The following is an 18,982-nucleotide window of genomic DNA, read 5'->3' as shown; positions in this document are numbered from 1 at the left end:
TGTTTATATTCTGACAACTTCAATTGAGAAAAAATGTAATGGTAGGTCAAAACTTGTCAAACGTTGGTAATATTATGGTCTAAGAAACAAGGTTTCCTGCGAGCAACTTACCTACCTCAGATTTTTAAATGCCGCAGACACTTCACTTCTCATAAAACTGCAAAGAGCCAATAAATATATTAATAGTGTTGCGCAAATAAAAAACTATAAATATGTGTAAATAAATAATTGGTAAAATATATGTAAGTATGAGTGGATCTCCGCCCTCAAGCAAAGAATCCTGAGTCTATAAACATAGGACACTGTATCATAGATACAATCCAATGCTGAGAGATAAAAAAAAATTTTCAAAGTGCAAATCACAAATGAATATGATACTATACCAATGATATATCTCAATGCTAAAAAGAAAAAAGTGCAAGGTGCAAAACACAAGTGAATATTGCAATAAATCCCAGTGCTAAAATTGTATATATTTCAATCCATGCAATATATAAAATTCAATTAATGATGTGTTCTATCAGTGATATAATATATAAATAAGTCCATGCAGCATATAAAAATCAAGTATCAAAAAAGTCTGTAGTGATGATCAGTGCGGAGTGGTGTAAATGAATCTTCTATAAGTGCTCAAGCCACCTGACTGTGGCAGTGTTCCCAAGCAAAGTGAGTGACCGGGGTGTCACAGCTCAATCCTAATCGTGCACCCCCTTGTGATTGGGCGCTCACCTTAAGATAGATACAGTTAGGCTCAAATGCAGGATATCCTATGGATGGCACTTCCAGGTGATCACATCCCAAATATCAGCAGATTTCACCGTAATAGCCAGCGTGTCATGAAAGTAAAAAGCTCACAATGGTGCTTATACTCTTAAAGACTTTTTATTCTAATATAAATTTATTTAGTATTATGGTCTACTTCCATCACTTGTCGCATGTTTTATGGAGAGGTTGTTAATTTGCACATACAGTGCCTTGAAAAAGTATTCATACCCCTTGAAATTTTCCATATTTTGTCATGTTACAACCTTAGAATTATTTTACAAGTCATGTGTCCACAGATAGCAGCCATCTTGGCCATGACGTATCCATTTAGGGTGTGCCCCTATCCTCAATTGACTAATTCATTTGGAAGGATTGGGAAACAGGGATTTCGGGCACAAGAGTTTTTTTTTAAAAAGATTTCTTTTATTCAACAAAAAACTAAATATTTTAAAATCATAGAAAAATACAGGCAGATAATTGTGTATTGAGGACACAGTGAGACCACAAAAAAATGGTCTATGTTGTACAATATCTCAGTACATAGAACTTATAAAAGTAATTTACATACAGTTCAGAGTACTCTGAACTGTATGTAAATTACTTTTATAAGTTCTATGTACTGAGATATTGTACAACATAGACCATTTTTTTGTGGTCTCACTGTGTCCTCAATACACAATTATCTGCCTGTATTTTTCTATGATTTTAAAATATTTAGTTTTTTGTTGAATAAAAGAAATCTTTTTAAAAAAACTCTTGTGCCCGAAATCCCTGTTTCCCAATCCTTCCAAATGAATTAGTCATGTTACAACCAAAAACGTAAATGTATTTTTTTGGGATTTTATGTGATAGACCGACACAAAGTGGCACATAATTGTGAAGTGGAAGGAAAATGAAAAATGGTTTTCAAATTTTTTTTTTTTTTTTTACAAATATCTGAAAAGCGTGGCGTGCATTTGTATTCAGCCCCCTTTTCTCTGCTACCCCTTACTAAAATCTAGTGGAACCAACTGCCTTCAGAAGTCACCTAATTGGTAATTAGAGTCCACCTGTGTGTAATTTAATCTCCGTATAAATACAGCTGTTCTGTGAAGCTCTCCGGAGGCTTGTTGGAGAACCTTAAGCCCCGTACACACGTACCGATGGTCGGCTTACAAATGTTCCTCTTTTCTCCCCGGGATGTCGGTGTCTGCTGAAAAGTGCAAAGACAGCACAAGGACAGCACAAGAATTTTGTCCGCCGACTGCAGAAGTGATGTCATGTAATGGTTAACTTTCCCTGTGTTTTCTATTTTCTGAGCATGCCCAGTCTTGCAAATCTGCGGTCTGTCGGCCGAATTGTGTACTGACAGGCGAACAATCGTCCGTTCTGGTGTCGGCATACAAATATTTTCATGTTTGCACGAAAGACTTTTGTCCGCGGATTGTGCGCAGACATCTGTCGGAGGCACCATACTAACACGCGTACAATCGGCAGATCCTTCGTCCACCGACGTTTGTATGCCGACGATCGGTACGTGTGTACGGGCCTTTAGTCAACAAACAGCACCATGAAGATCAATGAACATACCAGACAGGTCAGAGATAAAGTTAGAGCACTCATGCAGCACTGTTCAATCCATTAGGGGTGCACCGAATGGAAATTTTGGTGCCGAAACCAAAAAGGCAGAATGCAGAAAATCAAAACCGAACTTGACCGTTTAAAAATGTATATTTTTTATATAATTGTATTCGACTTTTTAATTAATATCAATCTAAATTAATATGAATTTATTTTCGGGCATTATTGGCACCTTTAGCGCAAGAAAAGCTCAAGAAAAATGTATCCCTTTAAATTCTTTGTATGTCTTCACTCTGGTCCCTTGGGCTTCCATTGTGGTGTTGAAAATCTTGCTTGCTGCATTATTGGTTAGTTAAAAAAACCTGCACAAAAAAACTCACCTCCCTGTTGAAATGCATTGAAAATGCAGCAAGAACGCATCAATAATGCACCCATGTTACATTTTTTGATGCGGTTTTTGAGTCACATGACCATTGAAAAACACTCCATAAGCACAGTAAAAATCGACGCAAAATCACTGCTAAACTAATATCGCGGCACAATGGGCATAAATTCGCAGCAAATTTGCGGCAACATCATATGCATTTTCAGTGCCATTATCGGCACCTTTTTTTCTCTCATCAGCCGAATGCCGATAACACCCTTTTCGGCCGGTATTTTTAGTTGGCCGAAATTTCGGTGCATCTCTACAAACCTATCATCCGAAAATGGAAAGAGTATGGCATAACTGCAAATCTTCCAAGACATGACCGTCCACCTAAACGGACAGACCTGGCAAGAAGAGCATTAATCAGAGAAGCAGCCAAGTGGCCCATGGTAACTCTGGAGGAGCTGCAGAGATTTACAGCTCAGGTGGGAGAATCTGTCCACAGGACAACTTTTAGTTGTGCACTCCACAAATCTGGCCTTTATGGAAGAGTGGCAAGAAGAAAGCCATTGTTGAAAGAAATGAAAACCAGGGAAAGAGCGCACAGCAAACAGTGAATGATTAACCCATGCAAGAAACAAACAGAATAGCATCTGTTAAAACATGTATTGTATAGTCTCTATAAAACAGTCTCTTGGCAACAGTCTGTGTGGATGGTTATACTGTAGTAGGGCAGCACTCCACTAGGAACAGGAAACCAGCTTCCAGAATAACTGAGGCAGATAAATAAAGAGACAGGAGGCGCCTCTAAAGGCAGTATGTAAAAACCATTTAATGAACACAGAATAATGATTAGCAACTCACATGGTGTGGGCTAAGGGAAAGCATGAAGAAGGTAATCCCCATCCTCCGTTGGTGTCTCTAGGAATGCTGTGCCGTTGTTACTGCTATGTGTAGATGGATATCCGGTGGCCGATTCCATTGCAGCACGCATGCCCGGAATTGTGACATCAGTTCTCTCTCTCCAGACCTCGTTTGGAACTGTATTCCAGCCTTGCTGTCAACTCTGCTCCACGCCGCGGCCACCGGATATCCATCTACACATAGCAGTAACAGCGTTATTCTGTGTTCATTAAATGGTTTTTACATTCTGCATTTAGAGGCGCCTCCTGTCTCTTTTTATCTGCCATTGTTGAAAGAAAGCCATAAGAAGTTCAGTTGCATTTTGCGAGAAGCCACGTGGGGGACACAGCAAACATGTGGAAGAAGGTGCTGTGGTCAGATGAGACCAAAATTGAACTTTTTGGCCTAAAAACAAAATGCTATGTGTGGTGGAAAACTAACACTGCGCATCATCCTGAACACACCGTGAAACATGGTGATGGCAGCATCATGTTGTGGGGATGCTTTTCTTCAGGGAAAGAAAGAAAGCTGGTCAGCGTTGATGTGAAGATGGATGGTGCCAAATACAGGCCAATCTTAGAAGAAAACTGTTAGAGTCTGCAAAAGACTTAAGACTGGGGTGGAGGTTCACCTTTCAGCAGGGCAATGACCCTAAAAATACAGCCAGAGCTATAATGGAATGGTTTAGATCAAAGCATATTCATGTGTGAGAATGGCCCAGTCAAAGTCCAGACCTAAATCCAATTGAGAATCTGTGGCAAGATTTGAAAAATTGCTGTTCAAAGACACTCTCCATCCAATCTGACAGAGCTTGCGCTATTTTGCAAAGTACAATGGGCAACATTTTCACTCTCTCTATAAATGTGCAAAGCTGGTAGAGACATACCCACAAAAAGACTGGCAGCTGTAATTGCAGTGAAAGGTGGCAAAGTATTGATGCAGGGGGGCTGAATACAAATGCACGCCACACTTTTCACATATTTATTTGTAAAAATCTTGAAAACCATTTATCATTTTCCTTCCACTTCACAATAATATGCCACTTTGTGTTGGTCTATCACATAAAATCCCAAAAAAATAAATTTACGTTTTAAGTTGTAACATGACAAAATGTGGAAAAATTCAAGGGGTACGAATACTTTTTCAAGGCACTGTATGTGCAAATTAACAACCTCTCCATAAAACATGCGACAAGTGATGGAAGTAGACCATAATATTACCAATGTTTGACAAGTTTTGACCTACCATTTTTTCTCAATTGAATTACAGTATTTATAAAGCACCAATATATTATGGAACACCTAACATAAATCACATCTGTCGCTGTTCTCCAAAAAGAGCTCATGATCAAATGCTTCTACCACCCAGTCAAAAACACTCTGGGCTAATCTAGGAGAAAAATTAACCTGCCAGTATGTTTTGCACTGTGGTAGAAAACACAAACACACAGCAGAACATAAAAAGTCTATAATTGCAGTGAAAGGTGGCAAAGTATTGACGCAGGGAGGCTGAATACAAATGCACGCCACACTTTTCACATATTTATTTGTAAAAAATCTTGAAAACCATTTATCATTTTCCTTCCACTTCACAATTATGTGCCACTTTGTGTTGGTCTATCACATAAAATCCCAATAAAATACATTTACATTTTTGGTTGTAACATGACAATGTGGAGAATTTCAAGGGGTATGAATACATTTTAAAGGCACTGTGCAGTACAAACTGAGTGTATGTCAGTGTCATATCACATTAACTGATGTCTAATCAAACCCTTGGCATGTTAGGAACCGATGAGAAGGCCATCATTGAATGTCTGGGAAGCCGGTCAAACAAACAAAGGCAGCAAATCAGCTTGTCCTTCAAAACTGCTTATGGAAAGGTAATTCTGGAGTTAGTCTTTACTCTGCACATCTATATTACTGTACCTGTTTTATAAAACTGCAAGCTATGCAAATGTCTATAACATGGTATATTTTGGCTGGTGTTCACGGAATCCAATGTTAAAACCTGTATGTTGTATTAGGAATCCGATAATACCACTGCTGTCATAATTCCCATTAGGTGCATGTTTTTACCTCACTACACTCCCCTGCAAAACCCCCAACACCCAGATATGGGGCTCACATAAAAATGGTTGCTAGGTACTTTTTATTTTTAGGGCTCTTTACATGTTTGGTGTGTTTACCACCCCTCTAAAAAGTGATATGCAGTGGATCACTTTTCAAAGGCATTGAACTAGTAGCTTGGATGCAATGTTACCTCCTGACGATTGTCTTAACCAGTGGGATCTTGCTGCACCATTCTGAAACTGCACATTACATGCGTTACTTTGCGGTTGCAGAGTGTTCCCAATCACTTGAATGGGTTGCGTTTGGTGGTGATACTGCTTTCCAAACACAACCGCTTATATCTATTTTTTAACAAGGTTTTAGATCCACATGACAATGGAATGTATTTAAGTTGGATAAGCAAATATTCATTCAGTGCCTTTTGCTACAATTTCAAATGCTTGGCATATTGCTGTGTAGATCCATTAAATTGCATGATTCAATATACATGTGGTTTAATTCCTAATCCGGTATATGATTAGTCACACCATAAATCCAAATACCTGTCCCACAAATAAATAAATAAACCTTGCACAGGGAGCTCTTGAATACACATTCAATTCCACTTGTTCCCTATTGGGAGTGAGACAACATCTCTTGAACCCACTCTAAAGAACCAGGATAAAATCTTTTAGCCTATGTTCACATTGTTTCGTTTTGACATGCGATTTGACATGTCAAATCTGAGCCAATTGCCTGCAATGGCACTGTCCAAATCTGTGCAATACTGAGTTTGTGGTGCCACACTGCTTCCCAAAAGTAGTTTCTGTACCACTTTTGCTGATTTTGGGGGGTGGGGGGCGATTTCCATAGACATCTGTGCAGGAAACCGCTCAGATGACTGTGAAATCGCCTCCGAAGTCAGACTGAAATGCCGGCTTGAAATCGTGCTCGCACAATTTCAAAACTACCTCAGTGTGAACCTGGGCTTACATATAATTTTACAAAGAAACAAGATTGCACAGTATCAGGTATTGACACCTTGTCACCTTGCATATTGTATTCATCATCTACTTAAAGCAGAACTTCATTTAAAAAGGGAAGTTCTGCTTTTATGCCGCCTCCCCCCTCCTTTACATATTTTGGCACATTGTTTTTTGTGAGTGGGTACGTAGTTTTGACAGGTACCCACTCCAGCCGACTCCCCCACCTGCAGCCTCTTGGGACACCTCACAGGTCCTAGAAGGGTGCGGATCCATTTACAAAGTGCAGAGCAGCTCTCACAAGCCTAGTGGGAAGCTGGATGTAAATCCACAAAGAGCCACAGCCAACTTCCCACACTAAACATGCTGGAAAAAGAAATCAGCATCTCCATAAAGCTGGTCAGTAGAGGCAAGCATGAAATACTCTGGAATCTCCTGGTAGAGGGCTGCGCTGACTTTGGACTTGATAAAACACAGTGGGCCAACACCAGCAGATGACATGGCTCCCCAGATCATCACGGACTGTGGAAAATTTTGCATTTCATTTGGAAATCAAGGTCCGAGAGTCTGGCGGAAGAGTGGAGAGGAACAGAATCCAAGTTGCATGAGGTCCAGTGTGAAGTTTCCAGTCAGTGATGATTTGGGGAGCCATGTCATCTGCTGGTGTTGGTCCATTGTGTTTTATCAACTCCAAAGTCAGAGCAGCCCTCTACCAGGAAATTCTAGAGCACTTCATGCTTCCCTCTGCTGACCAGTTTTATGGAAATGCTGATTTCATTTTCCAGCAGGACTTGGCATTTGCCCACACTGCCAAAAATACCAATACCTGGTTTAATGATCATGGTATCATTGTGCTTGATTGGCCAGCAAACTGGCCTGACTTAAACCTAATAGATAATCTGTTGGAGGTTGTCAAGAGGTAGATAAGAGACACCAGACCCAACAATGCAGGCAAGCTGAAGGCCGCTATCAAAGCAACCTGGGCTTCCATACCACCTCAGCAGTGCCACAGGCCTCCATGCCATGCCACACCACGCCGCATTGATGCAGTAATTCATGCAAAAGGAGCCTCGACCAAGTATTGAGTGCATACTATACTGTACATGGACATACTTTTCAGTAAGCCAACATTTCTGTATTACAAATCCCACACACGGGACTCTCATAAAATTAGAATATCATCAAAAAGTTAATTCAATTAAAGTGAAACTCCTATATTTTATATAGATGCGTTACACAAGCATTTCTTTCTTTTAATTTTGATGATTATGGTTTACAGCTAGTGAAAACCCCAAATATCTCAGAAAATTAGACTATACCAAGGCTCAAAATTTAAAGTCCTGAGCTATTAGCCAGGCCTTAAGGGTTACTCGCCACCAATTGCTCCACCCAACCACTACCCAGCCGGCCCCTAAACACGACCTCATAAATTATCCCATAAAATGACACTGTTAAATGTTTACAAAAATAAATATTAACAACTTTATCAGTGCCCATCAGTGCAGCATCATCAGTGAAGCTCATCAGTGCCGCCTCATCAGTACCCATCGGTGAAACCTCCCCAGTGTCCATCAGTGTAGATTGATCAGTGCCCATGAATGCAGCCTCACCAGTTCCCTTCGATGCCGCCTCATCTGTGCCCATCTATGCCGCCTCATCTGTGCCCATCGATGCAGCCTCACCAGTGTCCATTAATGAAGCCTAACGTGTGCCCCCAATGCAGCCTCACCTGTGCCTTCAATGCAGCCTCACCGTGCCCGTCAATGCAGCCTTACCAGTGCAGGGGAAGAGAGAGGAAGAGGAAAGCCGGCCATATAATCACAGAGCGGGGGATCACCCCGCTGTAACAGCTTTCATTTGAATCGCCGGGCGCTGACCCTTGCACACAGTCAGTGTAGTTCATAAAGTGTTTTTAAAATATTTGAGTGTAATACATTTTTCTGTGTGTCCTGTGTATTCTTATTTTTTTTCTTGGTTTAGTCTATATGTATTGGGGAAATGCACCCTATAGTTGTGGAATAGCTGAGGGATTTTGATTTATTTTAAGTAAAAAACAGTTTATGCATTGATGCTTATGACCATTATCAGTCTTTTTTTTCTTAATTCTTTTACTCAGATCCCTCCATTATACAGCGACATTTCTTACCAGTGTCAGTCCTGGCTAAGTCAGGATTACACTAAAGCCAGGCATAGTGCGATTTTCTTTCCTGCAGCCACAGTCGGTGTTGATGTGGGAATCCCTCCCATGGAGCCATTGTGTTCTCCTGGCGGGATGAGCCGTCCCTGTTGGTGGAACCTACAGTGATTATCACTAGCGGCTAAAGCAGCTGGCAATAATTGCATGAAAAACCCCACAAGCTGGTTGTATCCAAGTTGATCTCCTGAACCAGTTGAGATTCAAACCACCTATTGCTGGCTTAAGGCAGGCCATAGATTGCAGGAGAGAAAATCGCTCGGTTCTCGATACTAACTGTTGATGGGGGAACCCCTCCCTCAGAGCTATTTGGTTCTCCCTTCAATGCCGGGAGAACACATTGATTATTGCTAGTGTCTATAGCCGCTGGTAATAATCGTGTGCTAAAAATTTGACATGCTGGTTGTACCCAAGTCGATCGATGGATCAGCTTGGTTACAATCAGCCTGCCCATACATGTATCGAATCCTGCTGAACCTGCCGAGTTTCGGTCCATACATGGCCAGCATAAAAGAGCAGGTTTATACCATTGAAAGGGAAGTCACATGGTGCAGGCTACTTGTGGAAATTAAGGATTTGTTGTAGTGGTTTATCAACAAGAGGGTAGTCGCTCAGTGGGGCAATATTTACTTGAGTTGTGATCAGTTTTTAATTATTTCTAAGGAAAAGTAACTGCATAAATTCATAGTTTCTAGAGGTATTTTACCTTTTCCTGTAAACTGTATTATTACATTATACATCTTTGTTGATAGGATTTGATAAAGGACTTGAAGTCTGAGATCTCTGGAAACTTTGAAAAGACAATCCTGGCTATGATGAAAGCACCTTCTTATTATGATGCATACGAGCTTTATGAAGCAATAAAAGTAAGTAGCAATCTGTCCTGTTTACATAGCAGGAGTTCAGTGCACAAGATTGGTTACTACTGTATTTATTTTTTATTTTTTTTTTACACCAGGGTGCTGGTACAGACGAGGCGTGTCTAATTGAGATTCTTGCATCTCGGACAAATGAGCAGATACATGAAATCAACCGTGTGTACAAAACAGGTGAGCGCTTATATCTTATAAATACAGTGACAATACATACAATTAATTATCATTATCAGTGCTTTACTCTTTATGAACACTGTGCCCATCTTGTGCCTATCTAATCCCATCTAAGCAGACGTTGTATACTTTTCTAGCAGCCATGTCTTCAGATTCCACTTCTGGGTATAATCGCAAATTTTCAATAGATTGGCGCAATCAGGCTGTTGAGGAGGATAACCTATAACAGGTACATCTCATAAAATTTTAGAATATAATCAAAAAGTTAATTAAATTCAAAAAGTGAAACTCGTATATATTTTATATAAATGCGTTACATACAGAGTGATATTTCAAGCGTTTCTTTATTTTAATTTTGATGATTATGGCTTACAGCTAGTGAAAATCCAACATTCAGTTTCTCCGAAAATTTGAACATTACATCAGACCAATAAAAAATAAAAAAAGGATTTTTAATACAGAAATGTTGGCTTTCTGTAAAGTGTGTCCATGTACAGTATAGTATGCACTCAATACTTGGTCAGGGCTCCTTTTGAATCAATTGCTGCATCAATGCAGCGTGGTATGGAGGCGATCAGTCTGTGGCACTGCTGATGTGTTATGGAAGCCCAGGTTGCTTTGATAGTGGTCTTCAGCTCATCTGCATTGTTGGGTCTGGTGTCTCTCAACCTTCTCTTGACAATACCCCACAGATTCTCTATGGGGTTTAGGTGTGGTGAGTTTGCTGGCCAATCAAGCACAGTGATACCATGATCATTAAACCAGGTATTTGCACTTTTGGCAATGTGGGCAGGTGCCAAGTCCTGCTGGAAAATAAAATCAGCATCTCCATAAAGTTGGTGAGCAGAGAGAAGTATGAAGTGCTCTAGAATTTCCTGGTAGAGGGCTGTGCTGGTTTTGGACTTGATAAAACACAGTGGACCAACACCAGCAGATGAGATGACTCCCCAAATCATTACTGACAGTGGAAACTTCAAACAGCACCTCATGCAACTTGGATTATGTGCTTCTCCACCCTTCCTCCAGACTCTGGGACCTTCATTTCCAAATTAAATGCAAAATTTTCCACAGTCCACGATGATACCAGACCCAAAAATGCAGATAAGCTGAAAGCCACTATCAAAGAAACCTGGGCTTTTATAACACCTCAGCAGTGCCACAGGCTGATCGCCTCCATGCCACGGCACATTGATGCAGTAATTGATGCAAAAGGAGCCCCAATCAAGTATTGAGAGCATACTATACTGTACATGGACATACTTTTCAGTAAGCCAAAATGTCTGTATTAAAAATCCTTTTGTTTTATTTTATTTGGTCTTCTGTAATATTCTAATTCTCTGAAAACCTGTATTTGGGGTTTTCACTAGCTGTAAGTCATAATCATCAAAATAAAAAGAAAGAAATGCTTGAAATATATCACTCTGTGTGTAACACATCTATATAAAATATGAGTTTCACTTTTTGAATTGAATTACTAAAATCAATTAACTTTTTGATGATATTGTAAATTTTATGAGATGTAGGTGAGAGGTAGTCCCACAACCCAAGGCTATCAGATAGCCGAGAGAGAGCCTATTAAACAGTACCAGATAAAAAAAAAAATAATCAGAGTAAGGAATACTCTCAAGAAAACGATCGGGGGTAGTGTCACATCTTAAGATCACTTACAGGGTGGTGGAGAGAGCAAGGATCCAGCCCATAACTTTAGCTGTACGGGGATTGCTATGGCAGAGAAACCACTGGTGTCAGAGTGGAAAGAGCTGTCATTGGTGTTGCAGAATCCTGAATGGTGGCCACACAGCAAGCTGGGGCTACAGTCTGACATTGTGAACACTATGAAGAGGTCTGGGTAGCCAAGAGGCAGCGATGGTTGCTAGGAGACGCATAAGGCTTGAGAATGGAGAGCACCTCTGAAACGCGTTGCCTAGCCACCATCCCCCTATTGACCACCCAGAAGAAGTTTCCCAGATTTCTTCACAACGTGCATACTGTTAGACTGCAGTCTTGCTCTGCTGAATGGCCACCATCCAGGATTTTACCAGACCACTAACGGCCCTGCCTGCTCTGACACCAGTGGCTTCTCTGCCACAGCTATCTCTGTACAGCTAGAACTATGGGCTGGATCCTTGCTCTCCCCACCACACTATAAGTGGTCTTATGTAGTGACAATACTCCTGATCATGTTAATGGGATATTTTTGGGCCAGGCTCTGCATTTTTGTTTTGCCAATGTTTCTGGGTGTGTCCCCTTCCTATGCTGTGGTTCATCCCGTCCAGCAATGACATATGAGCCAGTGGGAACATGCAGGAGGGGGAACAAGTAATCACACATTTATGATTCAATGTATTTTATTGGGTTTTTTACACGTTTAACAAGAAAACCGGATCGGTTACACTTCAAGGAGGTATACATAACAGCTGGGGTTGCCAATGCCATGAGTTATTGATCTGGTTCAAATGTTAATATTATCCAGTAAACGTAAAAGCTTAACATTTAGTAAGTTAGAAATTCACATTTATACATAGGTCCATAATTTACTCGTTATGGTAGTTATGCTGTTTTTATGAAGATTATACTAGAACTAAAGTTTGTCCTTAGTCGATTTGCACATGAGCATGGCACTGAGAAGTCAAAAAAAAAAAAAAAAAAAAGAAATTAAGGGTAACAAGACTTAAATGGGGGAGAGGTAAACGTTTGGCAGAAACGGAAGGGGGAGGGGAGGTAGTAGTAACAATAGAGGATAGGTACACGTATTCAAACAAAGTTAACTCTGAGTAGAGAACAATACACCATTGTTTAGTACATTGTATTAAAGGTAAGTAAAGAACTTTAGAGTGCTTCGCCTTTCAGGTAGGTATGAATCCATGTTGACCATTTATAGTTGAAGGAGGTTAGGGAGTTATTATTACATTATCGCTCTTTCATACAAACAGTGTAAATTCACTCTATGGACAACATCCGGAACGTCAGGGGCAAAGTTGGTTTTCCATTTTTTAGTAATCACTAAATGGGATGCTATTAATATATGTGAAACTATAGTTCGATATTGTGATGGAAAGTTGGATATGTAAAGTTTAAGCAATGCTAGACCGGGGGGGGTTGTTAGGATACCCGTGAGTTGATAGCGCTCCAAAAGCTACGCAGATGGGGACACGACCACAAAATATGAATTAGGTTACCAATGGCACCACAATGAGTATTCACACATTTAGAAATGTTAAATACCTCCAGGGGAGTCACAGGGACAAGGTAAGTATATAGCATCTTTTCCAGGCAGACTTCACTTCCGTATCAACCTTGTAGTGACAGGGTCCTTTTACAGCCTGGCCCTTTATAAATGAGCACAGTAGAGAGAGGCTAATGACCTCTGTTACATCTGAATCTCATACATTTTCAGTTTGGATGAGGGTTTTATGACAATTGACTTTATTTTTTGTTGTGTGTTTCTTCTTCAGAGTTTAAGAAGACCCTGGAGCAAGCACTGAAGAGTGATACTTCTGGTCACTTCGAGCGGCTAGTTGTTTCACTGTGTCAGGTAATTGTGCAATTTGCTTGTTGACTGTTTCTTTATGTATTCCAGCAATGACACATATTGTTTTTGTAACTGTATGCTGTAAATTGACCAATGGCTGTAGTGTTCTCCCTATAATTTTTAATTTTTATTTAGCCAGGTGAGAGGTGTGTGCAGGGGTTTTTTTTTTGCTAGGCAGCCAATAAATACAGCTGGGTAAATAGCTTGGCAAAAGTATGCTGATAACACTGGGCCTGAGAATAAAAGAAAATCTAGAAATGGTATTTATTGGATCTCTTGCTAGAATGACCGGTCATCCACCCTACAATAGCAGAGCTGAATACTTTATATCCTGTATCATATCAGCACTGGTGACTGTTTTAAGTGTTATTACTGAGTCTATAAATCATTGGCTTAGCTGTAATTGTGGGTGTTTGTGGTTTTTAGTGAAGTGTTTAAAGTCCAGAACCATTGTGTCTAAGGCCCCTTTCACACTTGTGCAACCTAAAATTTGCGTGATTTTACGGTAATTTTTATGACGCGATTTTGACTGCACTTGAAGCAATGCCTATGTCTATGGACCTCAAAACGCATCAAAGTCGGACCAAAGTAGTGCAGGGCCTACTTTGAAGTTGTTGCAACTTGAAGTCGCACAGATATGAACGGTACCCATTGGAAATCATGGAGTATGACTTTTCACTTTGCAGTCCCAAGTCGTACAAGTGTGAAAGTGGCCTAGATGTAGCTTTGGTAAAATTTAGATCAATGAATCCTAAAAATGTTGCTGAACTCCTGGGCATCTCTGGATGTCTGTCTAGCCATCCTCAATATGCATTTCTGACTTTGCAGATTCCCTCTGTTACTGGAGTAGTGCCACTCTATTACCCTTTATGGGTAAGAGTATAGACCTTAGAAGACAGATGCCACCTGCACTTCCACATTTTAGCTCATAATGCAGACCTAAACATGAACTCTTGGCTCAGGAAAGACCTCTTGTTTATTCATACTTTGAAGAAGGCAGTGAGATCATTATTTGATATGATGGAAATAGTCAAATGAGAGTCTGTAATGCAATATCTAGAGAAGCTATAAACAGAGATTTCATTGTTCAAAATTAAAATCATCCCTTGTCAGGCAACCATATAATTATTGTGTGCAGCAGGACTGTATGGGTTAGCCAGTATACAAATTTGAGGGGTTTCCTTTAAGTAAAAAGAACAAAAAAGTAATATATAGTCCTTTAGATGTGGTGGTTGCTTTTGATTTTTTTATTTTATTTTTCAGGCTAAAAAATATTTCAGAAAATATAAAAAACACCTGTTGATTGCCAAAATACAGTGCCCTTGTCAGTTCATGTGAGTTGAACTGGAGGCATTAAACAGTATTATCTTTATTGTGAAAAATACCAATTCTCCATGTAATAGAAATGAACAAAGGCAGACATGTTTGAAGTTCAGCCTCTGTGACATGATTCCCTCCATAGATGGATAATAGAATGTATTCTGTAGGGACAGAATGTATGCTAATAGCAGGACTATTGGATGAATATAAAGGAAAAGAGGCTAAAAAATGAATACAGCCACTATCTAAAAACTGGTAATCTGCAAAATATTATATTAAATTTTTTTATATAGGTACCCTATAAAGTTTGTGTTTTTTTTTTCAAATTGGGAACCTGTTTTGTGCTATTTCTTTACAGGGCAACAGAGATGAGAGCACTAATGTAGACATGTCCCTGGTCCAACGTGATGTACAGGTGAGCATCATACAACAAGTAATACCCCCCACCCCCCAAACATTCTAAAAACACATAACATGTTATTCTCTCTATACTGTATCATATCTGTACTACAAGCAATACTGTTTTAACCTGATTATCCCCCTGTCTACCCTAGATTTGCTGCTGCTATTCAGTAGATCTTTAGAATCGCTTTGATCCAGGCATTTTAGCCATTTTTGTTGCACCAATGTCTCAAAGTATCGCACCTAAACTAGACCAAACAGATCGTAGAGAACCCTGGACACTTCTGAAACAAAAATATTTGGCAGGCTGAAATACAATTTGCAGACCTCTAGTGTAGTAGTAAAATCCAATGCTTTATTGAAACAGTGAGCAGCCATAGCGTCCAGACTGCTGTGGAGCCAGCTAACATGTGAAGAGCTATGCAGGATGCCTTGCTTCTCTGCTCCCAAAGGACAGCATTTAATAGAGGGTGGTCCACTCGTATAAGTTGCAGGACTCTCAGCCTGATCTAAAGAAGGAGGCATTCTCGAAAGGTGTTCTGCGACCCTGCACTTTTGAGGGGATCCTCATCCATCAAGTGCCATCCTTTGGGAGCGAGGAAGCCAGGCATCCCTTTGTAACTTTTCACCTGTTAGCTGGCTCCACAGCAGTCCGGACGCTATGGCTGCTCATCCACCCACTCCTCCCTGGATTGCTGTGCGATTCAGTGGGCTTTCTTCCTTTGGACTATATGTGCTTTTTATATCATATTTTATGATTTATATAATTTCATTTTTTTTTTAAAAAGCCTTGGATTTTACTACCACACTAGAGGTCTTTGCTGTCTTCCCCTTGCCCCGGTTTGTGTTTTAGGCTGGGTTCACACTGGTGCGAACACAGACATCGCATGTGATTCACACCCCATTGCTCTGCAGATCACATGCAATGTCTGTGCTATGCGAATTCAGCCACACAAACTGTATGGCTGAAATCACAACGCACTCATGCCAAAATGGTGAAGGACCCTTTTTTTGGTCTGCACTGGAATCTTGATCGCATGGGTGTTCACACCTATGCGATCCCATTCCTGCACCAATTTACAGTTCGCACTGCGATCTGCTAACCGACCTGGGGGTGTCATTAATTTCAAATTGACACCCGCAGCTGTTTGCAGATGTCAGTGTGAACCACGGTGATTCAGGGGAGATGCGGGAACCTACACAGGAATTGCGCTGGTTCCCGCATCGCCCAAGTGTGAACCTAGCCTAAGTGCCTAGTGTCTAGTTGCTCTTTGTCTAGTGTTATGGCTACTTGCTCATGTTGTTTATATTGTTTTATATTTATTTATACTGTTGTCTTTTATACATTTTACCTATTTTGTGGTACTTGCGTTTCGGCCCACTATACGTTAAGGGACTTATGTAAGGGACGCCGAATACCTAGCATTCGTTCCTGAATGCATAGAATTGAGAGTACTACTCATTACAGTGTGTAGCCTTGTACAGCCACAGCGTATTTCAGCCTACCCTAGACCGACATGCTCCATGCAGTAGGGCCGTGCATCTGTACTTCGGTAGGTGCATAAAAATGCCAGGGTTGGAAGCACAGGGGCTAGATGTCCTATGTGCAAGGGGCCTTGAAAACATGGCCATATCTTACAAATTCTGCCTGGGTAAACTTGTGAACACGACTGTATGTATGTATTCTTTAACAGGTTAATAATGTATTTACAGGAGCTGTATGCTGCAGGAGAAAAACGCCTGGGGACAGATGAGTCCAAATTTAATGCCATTCTTTGTACACGCAGCAGAGCACATCTGAATGCAGGTAATTAGAAGCACCCCTGTTTTGAAAAATAATAAGAATTCGTTATTTTTTACCTCAAGAGAGCAATTTTAAGAGACAAAATTGTCTGCAGACATTTGATGTAGGCTAAAAGTCTTTCGGTAGCTGGAAAGGTTACTTGGTAAAACTGTGGTAATAATATGGATACTTGGGCCATCAAAGACAGTGGTGGTCAACTTGAAAATTATAGAAGGTCACGTGTGACTCTCAACACTTCCAGAGGGCGGCACAATAGCAGTGCATTTGTGTTCGTTGCATCAAGTTAGGCAGCCTATTCAAAATTAATGGGTTAAAATGCACCTCAAAACCCAGAAAGTTTGGTCCTGCGTTTTTTAAAGCTTATCACAATGCACAATGAAGAAGTTGGAGTACAATAACCCTCAGCATCAGTGTCTGTGGCAGTAAAAATAACCCGCAGCATTTGTGTCATTGGATGCAGTGATGGTCTCCAATCACTGGATGCAATAATAAATAACAGCGATTGTGTCCATGGACGCAATAACAACCCCCCAGCAATGGAGTCAGTGGACGCAATAATAACCCCCAGTGCAGTTGTCTGTGGGGGCAGTCATAACTTCCAGCATTGATGTCAGTGAACACAATAATAACCCCCAGAATTGGTGTCACTAGATGCAAAAATAACCCCCAACATTGGTGTCAGTGGATGCAATAATAACCTCCAACATTGGTGGCTGTGGATGCAATAACCCCCAGCATTGGTGTCAATAGATGCAAAAATAGCCCCCAACATTGGTGTTGTTGGTGTTGATAGATGCAGTAATAACCCCCAACGTTGCTGTCAGTAGATGCAGTAATAACCTCCAACGTTGCTGTCCGTAAATGCAGTAATAACCCCCAACGTTGCTGTCAGTAGATGCAGTAATAACCCCCAACGTTGCTGTCAGTAGATGCAGTAATAACCCCCAACGTTGCTGTCAGTAGATGCAGTAATAACCCCCAACGTTGCTGTCTGTGGATGCAAAGTAAGATGCATATGTTCGGCTTTACCATTCAGCAATGTTCCTTAAAAGTCACACTTATGTGGTATAATTTTAATCGGTAGACTTTGTTGATTATATTTTGTGAATATACGGGGGTGCTCAAATTATGAATGTTGCATTGGAAAGAATTACAGAAAAATGCAGGTTTACTAACTGTATACTATGTTTTTTCAATAAAAACCAAGGAAAAAATATACATATCCAAATTTACTACCAAATTAAAGTCCAATCCTAAACAAAAAACAAAAAACAATGTATAATACATTAGGGTAACCCAGTGTTTTCTCAACCTTTTTTCAGCCAAGGCACCCTTTAAAATTATGGACAGTCTTGAGGCACCCCATTCTAAAATGTAAAAAAAACTTTTCGAATAGTTTTACATAATGCAGCAATATCCACACATGTAGGATACCCAACATTAGAGGTGTTTTTTTCTTCCAAAACAAATACACTTTTGCACGCTGGTACTGACTATTATTCCAATGTTTCTCTTCTACCTCAATTTCTCTCCATCAGTCAGAAAATGTGACCCCAGTGCTGAGGATGAGAGGCAAAGGAGGGTCAAACAAGGATACTGTGAACATGACAGGCATCCTCCTTCTCAACTGATGACATCATAGGTAGTTAGGATGCCAGTGTCTAGAAAGTCATAATGGTGCATAATGAAAATATGTGGCTTTGTGTAACTAAAAGGCAGGCTTCATCCGCCTGCTGGCTTGTATACAATTTTTTTTGTATCAGTTTTTAGGCATTTTGCCAAGGCACCCCTGAAGAAGCCTCAAGGCACCCCAGTTTAAAAAGGCTGGGGTAGCCTACAAAACCTATAAGATATAATGTACAAAACCAAAACCTTGATTGACAAAAAGAAGAAAAAATGCTCTGGGGAATTAGGGAGAAAAAGGCTGCTTAAAATGTTGGTTTTCTTTGGAAAGCTAGCACAGTTTACATTGTAGAAATGTTTGTAATAAAAGTTGGGCAGGTATTTCCATGATAAAAATCTCTGGTTAGTGTGGAGGCAATTCAGTAGTAC

General features: G+C 40.3%; 1 protein-coding gene across 1 annotated transcript in view; it reads left to right on the top strand.

The window, feature by feature from the left end:
* Window positions 1-18,982, top strand: part of ANXA11 (annexin A11) — a 112,046-nt gene that overhangs the window by 78,443 nt on the left and 14,621 nt on the right. Inside the window, exons 6-11 of the mRNA XM_082268204.1 lie at window positions 5,383-5,477; window positions 9,576-9,689; window positions 9,782-9,872; window positions 13,328-13,407; window positions 15,083-15,139; window positions 16,840-16,933. Of these exons, the coding sequence (XP_082124330.1) occupies window positions 5,383-5,477; window positions 9,576-9,689; window positions 9,782-9,872; window positions 13,328-13,407; window positions 15,083-15,139; window positions 16,840-16,933 (531 nt within the window). The remainder of the gene's footprint in view (window positions 1-5,382; window positions 5,478-9,575; window positions 9,690-9,781; window positions 9,873-13,327; window positions 13,408-15,082; window positions 15,140-16,839; window positions 16,934-18,982) is intronic.

This window comes from Pelophylax lessonae (genome assembly GCF_965119305.1).
Source record: "Pelophylax lessonae genome assembly, chromosome: 9".
Taxonomy (NCBI): Eukaryota; Metazoa; Chordata; class Amphibia; order Anura; family Ranidae; genus Pelophylax; species Pelophylax lessonae.
This window is presented reverse-complemented; position numbering and strand designations above follow the sequence as displayed.